Source organism: Crocuta crocuta, unplaced genomic scaffold (genome assembly GCF_008692635.1).
Source record: "Crocuta crocuta isolate KB4526 unplaced genomic scaffold, BGI_CrCroc_1.0 scaffold313, whole genome shotgun sequence".
In the NCBI taxonomy this organism is placed as follows: domain Eukaryota; kingdom Metazoa; phylum Chordata; class Mammalia; order Carnivora; family Hyaenidae; genus Crocuta; species Crocuta crocuta.
This window is the reverse complement of record NW_027527814.1, coordinates 403,177-415,303: the sequence shown is the minus strand read 5'-3', so window position 1 is coordinate 415,303 and position 12,127 is coordinate 403,177. Positions and strand designations below refer to the sequence as shown.

Below are 12,127 nucleotides of genomic sequence, written 5' to 3'. Positions count from 1 at the left end.
TTTTTCAAAAGCCCATGGAGCACCTACTTTCTGAGCTTTCTGAGCTCATGGGCTATCGCCCAAACAGCATTTGCCAAAATGTATTGCAACAGGATCATTAAGTATCAGAAAACCATGGGTTCCAATCCTGGCTCTAATATTTCACTAGTTAGATGGCTTTGAGCTATCAACACTTCACTAAGCCTCCATTTCCACAACCATAAAAGGGAGACAATAGCCCCAGCCAACCTGGCAGAGAAGTCATAAAGAAAATGTAATAAAATAGCCAACAAAGAGTTCTTACTATGCACCAAGAACCACTTTATGTGTTTCCCTGAATTCCTTCAACCTTCACAGCAACCTAATGAGGCTGACACTCTACACGTGGTAAAGTTAGGGGGCAGAGAGGGGAAGTAACATGTCCAAGGTTGTCCAGCCAAGTGGGAGAACAGAGGGCAAGCCCGCTGCCTGGCCTGTGGTGCCTCACCTCTCGCAGCAGGCGTGCCTCCAGGAGCTCATGGTAGGCCTTGGCTGACTCCTCAAACCGGTCGTGTTTCTGGAGATCCAGGGCCTTGTGATACAAGGCAAAAGCCTCTGCTTCCTGTGAACCACGATAAGAGATATTCTCAGACAATGTAAAGGTCTGTCATTTTTAAGACAAAAGTGAGTACAGGGGACTATAGTCAAGGCCATATTAACTGACAGCTGTAACCTCTGTGGTGGAAACAAGTCTAATACTCCAACCTTCCAGGAGCTCATTACTACAAGAAGAACCCCTCAGGAGCCCCCCAAGGAGACACGAGCAACACGGCTCAACTGAGTCTAAGCAACAGCAAAAAACACACTGGCCCAGGGATATAGGGTGACAGCAACAGCAAGGTTATAAACTCAGCTGGCCCTTTCTGGGTGAAGCTGGGAGAGTGGCTGCACCAGCCATAATAACCCAAAGATTTGTAGAGGATATGGATAGTTTCCATTGTTTCCTCTGCCACTCTGCCCTGGCCTGATCATTGCCCAAAGAGGGCAACAACCTCCTCCAGACAGAGGGGGCACTGGGCAGGCTGAGCCCCACTGACATCCCTTGAGGACCAGGAACAAAAGACTAGTAGACTTTTGAAAGGACTCCAGACTGCCTTGGTTTCTCCTGTGAAAGAGGAGGCACATGTTTATTCCAGGGAAAACTAAGACACAAAGAAGAAGAGAACCATTGCTATACTAAGGCAGAACACTGGTGGAGAGATGGTTGGATGGATGGATGGAAGGAAGGAAAGAGGCAGGCTGAAATTGAAGGAATGCAGGCCTCGTGGTAGAGAGGAAAGACCAAGAATCCAGAGAGCTGAAGTGGAACCTAGCCCCACACTGATCTTTAGTGAGACCCCATCAAGGGCCTCTTCACATTGGAAAGTGAAGGCAATGTACCAAGAAACCTCAAAGCACCATCTACCATTAATATGCTACCATCCCTTGGGTGCAACTCCTGAAGCGTGCAAAAGGAATGAGCTGCATGGAAAGCTAGCCCCAGCTGGGGAAGTGGGCCCAGGAGTTGGACCAGCCCAAACACTGCTCAGAGAATATAGAATTTCTCTTCAGTGTGACCATCTTTAAGAAAAGCAGGTTTAACATGAGATGGAGAGCTAGCTATCTTTCCAAATGGGATTTTCCTGGGAAATCCCATTAAGTCGCTTGAATCCATTTAAAATGAGGTACTATCTATAGAAATGAAAAGCCAAGTCTACCTGCAGAGGAAGACCATGGATTACATACCTGGGCCTCCTTGGTCTGCGTTTTGTGACTTTTAAAACTTCCTTCATGATCATCCTCAATTGTAGAGCTGGCATTTAAGGCTGCAATTCGAATCTAAAAACAGGGATTTGAGAGAAGAAAAAGTTGGTTTTGAGACGTCACTTGTCTCTTTAACAACCTACAATGAATTCAGTTCTGCTCTGGCACATAATCTCTTCTACTTCAAACAGCTATGGCCTTCTCAGGATGTGAATAATGAACAACAAATGATCATCAAGAACAAAAGTAAGGACCAGAACATGTCTGGGGGACCATAACAATCTATCTAGGGAGCATGTCCTGGGTACTGTTCATAAGGAACAGACTAGGGACACCCTAGCAATGACCAGACACAACGGAAGACTCCAACAAAACATGTTAGCTTTGTACCTTTCTTGCAACTGTGATGAGGCCCTGCAAGCCACTCCAACAGGTCAAACATCCTTACCCTCAACTGAGCCAACAGCTCTCCCAGGAGGAAGGTAACTGTGTGTCACCCAGGAAAATGGCCCTCATCCCCAGGAGTGAAGTGACAAAATAACATGATGCCAGAAAAACAGGCAAGCATCAGCCCTTACCATATTCAGAGAGCTTCAGCACTGCCACCGAGCATCACTTCCCATCACTGGCAGGGGTTGTGCCAGTCCACAATCTCCTAGATAGGAAACAAGAGAGACTGAGAGAAGGCCCAGGAAGCACCAGGAACATCACAGTTCCAGGGACCCACCACGAAGCAGTTCCCAAGTCCAGGGGCCTGCCCAGCTCTAAGCACACAGACTGGTGAGCAACTGCCTCCAGACAGCTGTGTGATGTCACCCAGGTCCCCAGGCCAGACCTTCTCACTAGCCAAACAAGACACCAGGCTTGGGGGACATGGAAGAGTGACACCAACTCCTGCCCCCTGGGCTCACCGCTCAGCAGAGACAACAGACCTATAAACAGTTATCTTTTTCAATAGTTGAATGAAACAAAGAGAAACCCAGACAACATCTAACAGTGGAAAACAATTCACTTGAAGAGAGCAAGGACAGCAATCAGGAACAGACGGNGGGGTAGGGTATGATGGGGAAATGGGGACACATGCGGAGGCCAGAACAGCCCAGAGCACAATCTTAGAGCAGAGATGGTATGAATGATGGAAGGGTGCCAGCCGGGAACCAGGAGCTTTATCTTATCAGCAACAGGGGGAGCCACGGAGAATTTAGGGGAAAACAAAATTTTAGAAATAATAAAGGAAAAAATATTAGAAGCAGTTTAAAGACCAGTTTTAGTAAACCAGTTTGACATCTGCAAAAAATGACAGGATCAGTGAGGATGTGAGAAATTAGAAGTTCATTACTGAAGTACGTTACTGAAAGGAAGGTAAAGTGGGCAGCCTCTGTGGAAAATGGTCTGGTAGTGGCTCAAAATGTTAAACGTGGAGTTACCATATGACCCAGAAATTTCATTCCTAAGTATCTACCCAAGAGAAATGAAACACATGTCCACACCAAAACTTGTTCATAAATGTTTATAGCAGCATGATTCGTAACAGCTCCAAGGTGGAAACAGCCCAAATGTCTGTCAACTGATGAATGGATAAATAAAATGGATGGATAAATAAAATGTGGTATGTTGATTGTTCTTCAGTCATAAAGTAGACTAAAGTACTGATAGCTGCTACAACATGGATCAACCTTGATGCTAAATGAAAGAAGCCAGTCACAAAAGGCCACATATTGTCTGATTCCATTTATATGCAATGTTTAGAATAGGCAAATCTAGAGAAACAGAAAATGGGTAGTGGGCAGCAGGAGAGGGGCAAACGGGGAGTGAGTACTAATAGGTACGGGGTTTCTCAAGGAGCCTGGGTGGCTCAGTCAGTTGAGCATTTACTCTTGGTTTCAGCTCAGGTCATGATCTCATGGCTTTGTGGGTTTGATCCCCGCAATCAGGCTCAGTGCTTACAGGGCGGAGTCTGCTTGAGATTCTGTCTCCCCCTCTCTCTGGCCCTCCCCCACTTGCGCTGTCTCTATCTCTCTCAAAAATAAATGAACTTAAAAAATTTTTTTTAAATAGGTACAGGGTTTCTTTCTAGGGGGATGAAAATGTTCTAAAATTGATTATGTTGATAGTTACACAACTCTGAACACACTGAAAACTACTGACTTACACACCTCACATAGGTAAACTACAGGGTATGTGAATTACATGCTGGGTGCCAGGAACCTGGATAGGGCAGTGGTAGTGGACAGAAGGGACACACTCTAGGAAGCAGACTCACAGGACTTGGCACCAGGGAGCCTGGAGGGAACAGAGGGTTTCTGGATAACACCAAGGGTTCTGGCCTGAGGGGCTGGGACAGAGGGCACCCCCAAACAAGCCAGATAAGGCAGAAAGAGGAATCATAAAAAGTCCCATCTGAGAGAGGCTGGCAGAAAGGCGGCCCTGGAAGGGCCTGGCAGTGGGAGCGAGCCCAGGCATACAGACTGAATGCTCACTCCACCTCTAACTTATAAGGACTGCTACTGTTGCCGACAGCACTATACCAATGATTTGTAGTAGGGCTTCCGCACTGGGCTCTGAGTTCTCCAATGATTCTTACAAGAGAGGAAGTACAGTCTTTTCACAGACAGGAAGACTCAAACATCCCCTAGGTTAATAGCTATTTTATCTCCTGAATTCTATATTTAGGAAAAAAGAATGTTACTACCACGTCTGGAAACTGCTGTTTCACCATAAGCTATGCCATGATAGACACTGTAACCACCAAACAATATGAAAAAAAAAAAGATAAGAGACAGTAAAGTAGAAATTATATAATTAAAACTCTGCATCTAGACTATTATTTAAAGGACACCTGGGTAACTCAGCTGGTTAAGTGACTGACTCTTGATTTCGACTCAAGTCACGATCTCATGGTCCGTGAAATGGAACCCCGTGAGATGGTCTCCCCCTCTCTGCTCCTCCCCCACTTGTGCACTCTCTGTCTCTCAAAATAAAAATAAAACAACAACAACAACAAAATATATACCCTATAGAAAACAACATGCTTTCGGGGCACCTAGGTGGCTCAGTCAGTTAAGCGTCTGACTTTGGCTCAGGTCATGATCTCACAGTTTGTGGGTTCGAGCCCCACATTGGGCTCTGTGCTGACAGCTCAGAGCCTGGAGCCTGCTTCAGATTCTATATCTCCCTCTCTCTCTCTGACCTTCCCCTGCTCATACTGTCTCTCTCTATCTCTCAGAAATAAATAGAAGATTAAAAAAAATTTTTTTAATTAAAAAAAAGAAAACAACATGCTTTGGCAAGAACATGGAAAAATTAGAACCTTTGTGCACTGCTGTGGAAAACAGTACAGCAGTTCCTCAAAAACTTAAACTTAAGGTGACCTTATCCCTCAGCATTTCCACTTCTAGGTATATACCCAAAAGAACTGAAAACAGGGGTAAACAACTATAAATTGGGGTAAGGAGTACAGGGAGGGTGGAGCTGATACCTAACCATAGGTCTCCCAACCAACTCCCCACAGGACAAATGCCAGCCCCCAGGGCATGGCAAGTCTTCCCGGATGCCACCTGAATCCTCATGCAGAAAAAAACGAGAGGAGGACCTGGGGATGGCTGAGGGATCAGGTTTCTGTGTGGCAGTGGCGGGACCCATATCCCTAGGTGGGAAAATATCAATACAGTCTCCGTGCTGAAGGAAGAGAGCTTGCCTGTTTCTGGCTCAGCAGCGCTTTGCAGGAAGGCACCTAACAAATACCAGGACTATGCCAGGTGGGCTGGTGCCTTCCTCTGGGGCTTCTGTCCCCCCAGGACCAGGATGGGTGCAGGTCACATTTCACAGCAGACAGGAGACACCTCCTGAGGACAGACCGAATGAAAGACGACCAGCCAAGTTGGAGGGAAAACCATGTGTTCCAAGTCAGGAGAGAGGTTTCTGGCCCCACCTGCTGCCTAAGTCCCTGCCCAGCCCTCTGCCCACCTGCCTCTGTGAAGAAAGCCCCTAGCCTCCCCTAGTGCTCCCTGCACTACAGTCAGGGCCAGGAAACCCTTGAGGAAGCCATGATGCCAAAGAGTAAACAAAACCTTCAAGCTCCCTAATCCTTTTGAAATTGCTAAAATCCATGCTAAAACTCAAGTCAATTGTCCCCACTGGAAAGGGCTCCTGTGCTAACTTTAACATAATCTAAAAATACAGTACCTTCCACTCCTCTACCTCTATTGTCTATCCCAGACACTTACAAGGCACATGTGCATTTTCTCACTCAAACTTAAAACACCCTCCGGAAAGAGTACTGGGCTTAGGGTCATATTTTTGTCCCTCTCTAGCATTGTGACTTTGGGCAGGTCTGCCAGTCCCCTTTTACCTCAGTTTCCTATTCCACAAAATGGGTATGATAATGCATATGTCATAAAGCTGGCAGTCGGGAGGGCTGGACACAGATACATACTGGAATTGAGGCAAACTTGTAAGTGTTCATACAACATCTCAAGAGGAACCTAAAAAAGTGACCCTCACAAAGGCTCATGCACATTAGTCCTATGAGATCAACACCCCCTCCACCACAGCCCCTCATTACCATCCTTCCTGAGCCCCCTCAGTTCCCAGTAGCAAAACAAAGAATGAGGCAGAATACTGTCCTCAAATACACCTTAAGAGGACTGTGGGGACTCTGTAACACAGACTGTTTTACTTTACTTCTGCCAAAATAGTACATAGTGGGGCACCTGGGTGGCTCAGTCGGTTAAGCGTCTAACTTCAGCTCAGGTCATGATCTCGTGGTTCGTGGGTTCGAGCCCTGCATTGGGCTCTGTGCTGACAGCTAGCTCGGAGCCCGGAACCTGTCTTTGGATTCTTTGTCTCCCTCTCTCTCTGACCCTCCCCTGCTCACTCTGTCTCTATCTCTCTCTCAAAAAATAAATAAAACATTAAAAAAAAAATAGTACATAGTAATTATTATCTTAAAACTGGCCTTGGATTTTTAAATATCAGTACATATGAGAATTTTTACCTAAGACATAAAAATAAAACAGCTTTTCAAAACTGCAAATCGTATACTGATTTAATACAGCAGCAAGAGTGCATTCTTTCTAAATTTCCGCTATACACTCTCACCTCTGCACTGGAATTACCCAGTCTCTGGGTCTGTCCCACCCACCAGCCTGTAAGCTCCTGAACGGTCCTGTCTTCTTTATCTTTGTACTCACAGGTGCTCCATTAAGGAAGGAATGGGCAAGCAGATGTGTGGTATCTAGGCAGCTTGTCTGTTTTAGTAGAAGACATATTTAATTTCTCAGTCAAATCTTTCTCAAAGACCAGCATCTGTCATTTGCAGGATGTCCCTTGGAGGGAAAACCAAGCTGCAGAAGCCACATAGAGGAAGAGCTTGCTGATGGCTTTGGTAACACTGTGAACTATGACATTCCTGAGTAAAGAGAAGCATTCCCATCTCAACTCAAATGGGACTTTATCAAGGAGCTTCCCTGACCCCTACCCCTCTGATGCGACCCCTACCACACATGAGTATCACACACTGTGTTCTCCACTAATGATTAAAAAAGAAAACTTTTAGAAAACCAGGAATGAAAGGAAACTTCCTCAATCTGATAAAAAGCATTTACCAAAAAAGCTACAGCTAACATTATACTTAACCATAATACTGAATGATTTGCCCCCTAAGATAAGGAACAAGGCAAGGACATCCACTCTCATCACACCTATTCAACAGTGTACTCGAAATCACAGCCACTACAATAAGGCAAGAAAAAGAAATGAAAACAAAAAGAGATTATTAGAAAGGAAGAAATGAAACTGTCCATATTCACAAATGTAATAATTGCCTTCATAGAATATCCAAAAGAATCTATAAAATAAAGCCCTAAAAGCATCACCCCTAGCATTAGCAAAGCCACAGGGTAAAAGTCAATACCTAAAAAGTGACTGTATTTCTACATATTAGCAACAAACAAATGGAGATCAAAATAGAAAAAAAAAAAAAGTTACTCACAATAGTTGCAAAAATATAAAATAGGTATAAATCTAAAATATACATATGGAGCACCTGGGTGGCTCAGTAGGTTAAGCATCTGATTCTGGATTTCAGCTCAAGTCATGATCTCATGGATCTCCCTCTCTCTCTCCCCCTCCCCTGCTTGTTCGCACACATACACATGCATGTGTTCTCTAAGATAAAAAATAAAATAAAATAAAATAAAATACGCCATGGAATTAAAAAATATACATACACCAAATAACATAGCAACCAACTCTAAGAGACAAAAACCACAGGAGATGCAAGGACACATAAATAAAAATGCACTAATAATAAGAAACTTTGATTCACCACTCTCAGTATAAGACAAACCAAATGGAGAAAAAAATTAGTAAGGAAACAGAAGATCTAAATGACAAAACAATTATAGAACTTAGAGATGTATATATATCACTCTATACTCGGCTAATATAGACTATACATTCTCCAGTGCTCACATGTTCACGAAACAATTGAGTATATCTGAAGTCACAGAGAAACCATCTTCTATAAAGTACAAACATTTTTAAAACTATCTCTGATCACAATACTAGAATTTACTAACTAGTTTACAAAACTAGAATTTACTAAGACTACAACCACCACCATCAACAACAACCAAAGACAAGCCCTTCTATCTAAAAATTTAAGAACCTCCAAAACTTTTGGGTGAAAAGAAATGCAACTATAATTGGAGAAATTTAAAGAAATACTAACAATGAAAACACAAATACTGATATATGTGAAAACACAACAAAATCATCTAAGGGGGGGAATCGGATTTTATTATCTCCATAGAAGAGAAAGCCTTTAAGAAAATTCAACACTCCTTCATGATAAAAAGCATTCAAGAATTTCTCATGTAGAAACACTAAAGGCAGTTCATTAATACCAGGAACAAAGCTCATTATGTCTGCTACTATCCACCACTGTACATAGTGTACTAGCAATGCCATAAGAAAAGGAAGGGGCACCTGGGTGGTTCAGTCGGTTAAGCGTCCGACTTCAGCTCAAGTTACGATCTCATGGTTCAAGAGTTCAAGCCCCGCATTGGGCTCCATACTGGCAGCTCAGAGCCTAGAGCTGCTTTGGATTCTGTGTCTCCCTCTCACTCTGCCCCTCCCCTGCTTGCACTCTGTCTCTGTCTCTGCCTCTCTCTCTCAAAAATAAAATAAAAAAAAAATTTTTTTTAAATAAGAAAAGGGAAACCAATTAGAGATATAAGAATGGGTAAAGAAGTAAGACAATCATTAACTTCAGACAATATAATATAATACCCGGAAAACCCCAACATCAACAATAAAAATAATAAAAGAACTCAATGAAGTAGCATGATAGAAAATTAACATACAAAAATCAATAGTGATCACATAAAAAATAAACAGAAGACATTATGATAGAGAAAAATCCTGTTTATAATAGCAACAAGATGATTAAATACTTAGAAATTAAGTTAACAAGAAATGTGCAACCTATGCAAGGAAACTTTTTAAACACTACCAAAAGACATTAAAGTTGAACAAATGGAATGCATCCTAAGACATTCTTAGGAAGAACTCAATATTATAAAGATGTCAGTTCTCCCTAAATTAATTTATAAAATCAATGCAATACAAATAAAAATACCAACAAGATACTAGACAAGTTGATACTAAAGTTCATATGGAAAAACAAGCATGTAAGATAGCTAGGAAAAGTGACGAAGAAAAGCTACAAGAGGGGATAAGCCCCACCATTAAAGTATACTATATATAAAGCCTCAGTACTTAAAAGAGTGGTACTGGTACATGCATGATAGAGAGATCACTCCCAGACTCAAGTACATATGAAAATTTTAAAGATGACAAAGGTGGGGGCGCTTGGGCGGCTCAGTTGGTTGAGTGTCCAAATCCTGATTTTAGCTCAAGTCATGATCTCAGGGTTCTTTAGAGTGAGCCCAGCATCAGACTCTGCACGGAGAGTGCAGAGCCTGCTTGAGATTCTCTCTCTTTTCCTCTCTCTGCCCCTCCCCACCATGTGCACAAACTCTCTCTCACACAAAATAAACATTAAGAAAATAAAATATGGCAGTGGTACCTAGGTGGCTCAGTCAGTTAAGCATCTGACTCTCATGGTATCAGCTCAGTCATGATCTCATAGTTCCTGAGACTGAGCTCCAGGTCAGGTTCCGCATGACCATGCAGAGCCTATTTGGGTTTCTCTCTCCCTGTCTTTCTGTCCCTTACCCCTACTTGCTCTAGCTTTCTCTCTCAAACACAATAAACATTTAAAAATAATAATAAAGGGGTGCCTAGGTGGCTAAGTTGCTTAAGTGTCTGACTTCAGCACAGGTCATATCTCACCAGTTTTGAGTTTGAGCCCCCCCACATCCAACTCTGTGCTGACAGCTCAGAGCCTGGAGCCTGCTTCCAATTCTATGTCTCCCTCTTTCTCTGCCCCTCCCCCACTCACACTCTGTCTCTCTCTCAAAAATAAAAATAAACATTAAAACATTTTTAATAATAAAATAAAATATAGCAAAGGTAGTATCTCAAATCACTGGGGTCAAAATGAACTTTGTAATAAGACTTGCTCGGAAAAATTGATAACCATTTGGAAAAAGATAAAATTAGATCCTTACCTCATCCCATAAACATAAATTCCATATGGATTCAGGGATCTAAATGAAAACCAAAAGAACCATACAAATACTGGTAGAAAACATGGATGAATCCCTCTTTAACCTGGTATATAACCTTTCTCACTATGATTTAAAATCCAAAGGCAGTGAAAAAAATATTAATATATTTAACTACATAAAAATGTTTTTAAATTTTGGGGTACCTGGGTGGCTCAGTGGGTTAAGCATCAGACTTCAGCTCAAGTCCTGATCTCTTGGTTTGTGAGTTCTAGCCCCACATAGGGCTCTCTGCTGTCAGCGCAGAGACTGCCTCAGATCCTGTCGCTCTCTTTCTGCCCCTCCCCAACTCGCACTCCGTGTGTGTGTGTGTGTGTGTGTGTGTGTGTCTTTCTCTCTCTCAAAAATAAATAAACATTTAAAAAATTAAAAAAAAAAAAAAAAAAAATAAGACTTGTGGTTACCAGAGGTAGGGGAGGGAAGTGGAGAAAACTGGATGAATGTGGCCAAAAGGTACAAACTTCCAGTTATAAGTACTAGGGATATAATGTACATGGTAACTATAGTAACACTGCTGTGTTACTATATTGTGAAAGTTAAGGGAGTTAATCCTAAGAGTTCTTATCACAAGGGAAAAACATTTTTTCTTTTTTTTTTTTTTTATCTATATGAGATGAGATGATGGATGTTGACAAAACTTATTGTGGTAATCATTTCACAATACATATAAGTCAAGTCATTATGCTATATACCTTAAAACTGAATAGTGCTATATGTCAATTATACCATGATAAAATTTTTTAAAAATTTCAATTGGAAAAAAATTTTTTAATCAGAAAAAATAGTCAAAAGTCACCTGATAAATTGAGAGAACATATTTGCAACATATACTGTAGACAAATACGTAAAGAGTTCTTAAAAACTATTAGACACAGCATTATTCACAATAGTCAAAATGTAGAAGCAACTAAGTAAGTGCCCACTCACAGATGAATGGAGAAACAAAATGTGGTGTATACATACAATGGATTATTATTCAACCTTAAAAAGGAAGGACATTCTGACACAGGCTACAACATGGATGAACCTTGAAGACATTATGCTCAGTGAAATAAGCGAGCACAAAATGACAGTGTATGATTCCACTTATATGAGATACCCAAAGCAGTCAAATTTATAGAGACAGAAAATAAAATGGTGGTTGCCATAGGCTGGGGGAGGGGAAGAACAGAGAGTGTTTAATAGGTACAGAGTTTTCATTTCAGAAGATGGAAAAAAAGTTCTGGAGATGGATGGTGGTAAGGGTTGCAGAACAGTGTGGATGCCTTAATGCCACTGAACTGTACACTTAAAACTACTTTAAAAATTAAATTTCACATTAAGTATGTTATATCACGAGCAAAGAAGAAAACTGGTAGAAAAACAGGGAAAGTGTATGTGCAAAAACAGACATTCAACTGGCTATCAAACATATGAAAAAATGCTCACACTCACTTATAATTAGAGAAATGCAAATTAAAACAGCAGTGAGACACTATGTCTCTCACACTATCACTATCACGCTGGCAAAAATTAAAATTAATGAGGGGAAAAAAAGAGAAGGAAGGGAAACAAATCACAAGAGACTCTTAATGATAGAGAACACACTGAAGGTTGATGGAGGGAGGTGGGTGGGGAGTGTGCTGGATGGGTGATGGGTATTAAAAAGGGCACTTGGGGCGCCTGGGTGGCTC

General features: G+C 41.9%; 1 protein-coding gene across 4 annotated transcripts in view; it reads right to left on the bottom strand.

Moving 5' to 3' along the window:
• CABIN1 (calcineurin binding protein 1) overlaps positions 1-12,127 on the bottom strand; it is a 152,326-nt gene that overhangs the window by 135,011 nt on the left and 5,188 nt on the right. For 3 of the 4 annotated variants that reach the window (XM_077775182.1, XM_077775206.1, XM_077775199.1), the window contains exons 2-4: positions 2,340-2,416; positions 1,744-1,836; positions 467-580 (exon numbers count right to left, since the gene is read on the bottom strand). In XM_077775182.1, coding sequence (XP_077631308.1) covers positions 467-580; positions 1,744-1,836; positions 2,340-2,342 — 210 coding nt within the window. In that variant the 5' untranslated portion in view covers positions 2,343-2,416. Of the gene's footprint in view, positions 1-466; positions 581-1,743; positions 1,837-2,339; positions 2,417-10,397; positions 10,417-12,127 lie in introns of those variants that run through there. The other variant, XM_077775192.1, reaches the window with a different exon arrangement.